This window comes from Bison bison, unplaced genomic scaffold, assembly GCF_000754665.1.
Source record: "Bison bison bison isolate TAMUID 2011002044 unplaced genomic scaffold, Bison_UMD1.0 scf7180017864062, whole genome shotgun sequence".
In the NCBI taxonomy this organism is placed as follows: domain Eukaryota; kingdom Metazoa; phylum Chordata; class Mammalia; order Artiodactyla; family Bovidae; genus Bison; species Bison bison.
The window spans coordinates 395,127-399,149 of record NW_011494634.1 but is presented as its reverse complement, the minus strand read 5'-3'; the positions used below and the strand labels follow the sequence as shown (position 1 = coordinate 399,149).

The following is a 4,023-nucleotide window of genomic DNA, read 5'->3' as shown; positions in this document are numbered from 1 at the left end:
ATTTGAATATGATAAAATCATAATTGGCAGCTAAAATCCATGGAAATCAAAACCACCAGAATGTCCTTTCTATATCCTCAGTATAATTTTATAGAAATTTGAATGGGAGAACATACCGAGAACCACAAGAAAAACTTCCCTTTCCTTGTCAGTCTTCTAGACTCCTGACAATTCAGAATTATAGTATGGTTATAGAACTGGAAGTATTTCTACTCTGACTAGAGACCATAGGGATTGCATCCAGTGCACAATTTAATTCATCCCAAGAGGAATTTGTTCAATAACAGTGATGAACATTCAATGTAAATTTGGTTTTCATTACTTGAATACATTTCCCAGAGGTAATCTATTGCTGTTAGTTACATCACTTAAATTTCAATGGGTAAAACCCAGTATTTCTAATGGATTTACACCAGGGACTTCAAACAATTATTGAATTATATGGGTATTTTCCATATTAATTTTCCTTAAGTTTCTCAGATGCACAGTGACTGCTCATGTCTTTTTTTATATCAATAGAACCAGCACAAAGTAGACTCTGTAGACCAATGGATAGTATTTACTTTAACAGACATTCAAAATTTTGCAGTAATTCTCTTTGAAGTATCCTCAACACCCTCATTTTATTTTGATATGTTTATAGCCCTCCTTTCCCATATTGTGTGAGCTATAGAAGGAAAACCTACTTTGGAGCCCACAGTTTTGTAGTGAAAAGTGTGAAAGTGAAAGTTACTCAATCGTGGCCAACTCTTTTTAAACCCATGGACTATACAGTCCATGGAATTGTCCATGTCAGAATACTGGAGTGAATAGCCTTTCCCTTTCCAAAGGATCTTCCTGAACCTGGAATTGACCCGGGGTCTACTGCATTGCAGGCGGATTCTTTACCCACTGAGCTATCAGGGATGCCAATGCAATGTTTCTACTGGCCTTGCATCCTCCTCTCTCTGCCATACTTACAGGTAGGTACATGGAGGTGGCTGGGGGAAGTTTCAAATTGTGTGTGTGTGTGTGTGTGTGCGGTGTTAGTTGCTTAGTCGTGTCTGTGACCCTATGAACTGTAGCCCGCCAGGCTCCTCTGTGCATGGAATTCTCCAGGCAAGAATACTGGAATGGGTTGCTATCCCTTCTCCAAGGGATCTTCCCCTCTGAGGAACTGAACCTGGGTCTCGTGCACTTCAGGCAGATTCCTTACCATCTGAGCCACCAGGCAAGTCCTCCTAACTTTTTAGTAACCCAACTATTATTGACTCATTTTTTGTCTTCTTTAGAATTTAAAGAGCCTCCTTCCTTAAGCTTTGGTCTATTCTGAAATGGATAAACAAACAAAGCAAGCTCCACTCCATGCATTTAAACATTTGTTTTAAACACATGTTTAAAACAAATAGTTGCAATGCATATGGTATCAACTTTATCACATGATTTAAAAAATGCTTTTATACCTTAAAAAGCATACAGTGATAAACGTGATATCAGGTGTTATCATTTTGATGATCCATGCAGATAAAATGTGATATCAGGTTTTATCATTTTTATGGTCTGTGGAGATAGTGATTCATGAAGATCTGCTACTTAAAATCAGTTTGAACCTTGGAAGTGACGTCACGTAGTCTTAACACAAGGGAGTGGTGCTGGGCACGTCTCCAAGAAGCAGGCATATACTGAGAGCATCTCATTGGTATTCACAACTTTCTGTTACTTAAACTAAAGTTCTGAACACATCTTTTCCTTCTGTATATTATACAATAGAGCATTATTTGAGATGCTGTTTTCGAGTCTCTCACATTCTTCCAAACCAGCCTTCAGTACTGATATGTCTCTTGTGATGTGTGTGGAAATTAGTCTTTTAAAGTGTGAACTATGGGAGGAGCTGCTTTGAAACTCAAGCATTAAAATGGCACACAAGTTTGGGAAAGAGATTTCTTTCATCTGCTTTTCTGGGAATTCAGGCTTCTTCTGGAATCCAGGAGAATTGGTGCTCCAGAATATCCAGAAACTACTTCAGGCATAAGCATGGGATTTTGCATAGTTAGATAATAAATAGTAACAACAAGTTCTTCTCTAAGTGGTTTTGCTGAGCATTGATTGTTAAAATGCAGTCAAAACAATAGAAGACATCAGATGCTGTGTGATGACCAGCAGCTATTGGATTGGGCTGTGTGTGTGTGTGTGTGTGTGTGTACGTGAGTGCATGTGTGGGTCCACATGCACCCACACACATTGAAGCATTTGTTATGTACGCAGAGACAACTAAGGGTCAGCTTTAGCAGGGAGAGATTCTGCTATTGAACAGGTGGTGCCTGTGACCCTTCAGTCAGTCTGCTGTAGTGAATGTCCTCTTATCTATGGTTATCACAGTGTCCCATGTAAAATCACATTCACTTTTGACAGGAAAGAACATACATTCCTGCTGTGCATTCATAGGAAATAAATATATTTGTTCTGTTTTTACTTGAAGTGACATGTAATCTCTGAGTTTAAAATTTCTAGCTATATTGTTTCCAGTTGTATTCCTACTGATAAAGATTCTAGATTCAGACCATCACTGCTCTGAAACTTAGGACCTGGGTGTTAATGGGACTAGAAAGGGAATTTGAACAAAGTAATATATTCTGCATTCAATGTAGAGAAAGGAAATTTTGGGACAAATAATTTTAAAAAACTAGATATATGGGAAAAAAACTTGGTAACAATAACCCTGTATACAAGACAGCAAAAGAGACACTGATGTATGCTGCTGCTAAGGCGCTTCAGTCGTGTCCGACTCTGTGCGATCCCATAGATGGCAGCCCACCAGGCTCCCCGGTCCCTGGGATTCTCCAGGCAAGAACACTGGAGTGGGTTGCCATTTCCTTCTCCAATGCATGAAAGTGAAAAGTGAAAGTGAAGTCCCTCAGTCGTGCCTGACTCTTAGCGACCTCATGGACTGCAGCCTACCAGGCTCCTCCATCCATGGGATTTTCCAGGCAAGAGTACTGAAGTGGGATGCCTTTGCCTTCTCCTCACTGATGTATAGAACAGTCTTTTGGACTCTGTGGGAGAGGGAGAGGGTGGGATGATTTGGGAGAATGGCATTGAAACATGTATAATATCATATATGAAACGAGTCGCCAGTCCAGGTTTGATGCACGATACTGGATGCTTGGGGCTGGTGCACTGGGATGACCCAGAGGCATGGTATGGGGAGGGAAGAGGGTGGAGGGTTCAGGATGGGGAACACATGTATACCTGTGGTGGATTCATTTTGATATATGGGAAAACCAGTACAATATTGTAAAGTTAAAAAATAAAATAAAAAAAGCAGTATCATATATTTAATCATTGCCTGAGAAAATGAATAATATATATTTTTCTAAAACTTCATTCATATGGAAAAACAAAAATAGTGGATAAGACCAAAGAAACAACCTAGTTTTGGATAAAACATCAGAGACCTTCACTGGATTTACAAGTTAAGTACTTAGGGTTGTGTTACAATGCACATCACTCATAAGTATTAACAGTTACAATGTACAACACTCATAAGTATTATTTAAGACATATCATTATTAAGATGTATCAGAGGTGAGTAATTAGGAGATTATACTCCACATAAACATTTAAAAGGCACACCGTATATTTGGCACAAAAATGTATTAATTTCTTTGTTTTCATTTTTCAATATTTTCCATAGAAATATTTTATTGTCTTTACTCAAAAGATGTGAAACACACTAACCTTAATGCCATTTCCGTGGTAGTCAGAAAAACGAGTGGTGTCCAAGACATAGGACTTGCCCAGAATTTTTGTTGATTGAATAATTGATTGCACAAATGATATACATTTTAATGATCCTACTGCATATTTGTCTTTTGCTTAAACACATTGAAAAACATAAAACAGGCAAATGCGTTACTTAGCTGCCATCCTATAAGTCCCTCATGGCGTTAGACTCAGAGTGCTTCTTGGTGTTAGTCTTTGAAAGGCTTCCTTCACTTCCTTGTTCCTCAAGGTGTAGATAACTGGATTCAGAGCAGGCGTGAC

At 38.7% G+C, this 4,023-nt stretch overlaps 1 protein-coding gene across 1 annotated transcript in view; it reads right to left on the bottom strand.

The window, feature by feature from the left end:
• Positions 1-1,346, bottom strand: part of LOC104985921 (olfactory receptor 10A5-like) — a 3,041-nt gene extending 1,695 nt beyond the window's left edge. Inside the window, exon 1 of the mRNA XM_010836313.1 lies at positions 1,328-1,346. Coding sequence (XP_010834615.1) covers positions 1,328-1,346 — 19 coding nt within the window. The remainder of the gene's footprint in view (positions 1-1,327) is intronic.
• Between the last annotated feature and the right edge of the window lie 2,677 nt (positions 1,347-4,023).